General features: G+C 65.7%; 1 protein-coding gene across 1 annotated transcript in view; it reads right to left on the bottom strand.

Moving 5' to 3' along the window:
* Nucleotides 1–254, bottom strand: part of EMH_0027050 (uncharacterized protein) — a gene marked incomplete at both ends in the record, with an annotated part of 3,118 nt that overhangs the window by 2,430 nt on the left and 434 nt on the right. Inside the window, one exon of the mRNA XM_013502703.1 lies at nucleotides 3–254. Coding sequence (XP_013358157.1) covers nucleotides 3–254 — 252 coding nt within the window. The remainder of the gene's footprint in view (nucleotides 1–2) is intronic.

The raw sequence follows: 254 nt of genomic DNA, 5'->3' as shown, positions 1-254 counted from the left end.
AGTGTCTGTACAGAGCCCACCGCCCCCCAGCTGCGAGCACAGGCCCACTCAGCTTCTTCACAAGCAGCAGCAGGGGGGGCCCCCAGCAACTCAGACCCCCTGCTGACTGTCTGGGGGGTGTTGGGCCCCGTCGAGGCGGCTGCGTTTAGTGAGAGAGGAGGAGAAGAGGGGAGCGGGGCCTCATGCTTCTCTGCATGCTGCTGCTGCTGCTGCTGCTGCTGCTCCTGCTCCTGCTGCTGCTGCTGCTGCTGCTG

The sequence above is a fragment of the Eimeria mitis genome, genomic scaffold (genome assembly GCF_000499745.2).
Source record: "Eimeria mitis Houghton genomic scaffold, Emh_scaff998, whole genome shotgun sequence".
NCBI classification, from domain to species: domain Eukaryota; phylum Apicomplexa; class Conoidasida; order Eucoccidiorida; family Eimeriidae; genus Eimeria; species Eimeria mitis.
The sequence above is the reverse complement of the archived record's forward strand: the minus strand, read 5'-3'. Positions and strand labels throughout refer to the sequence as shown.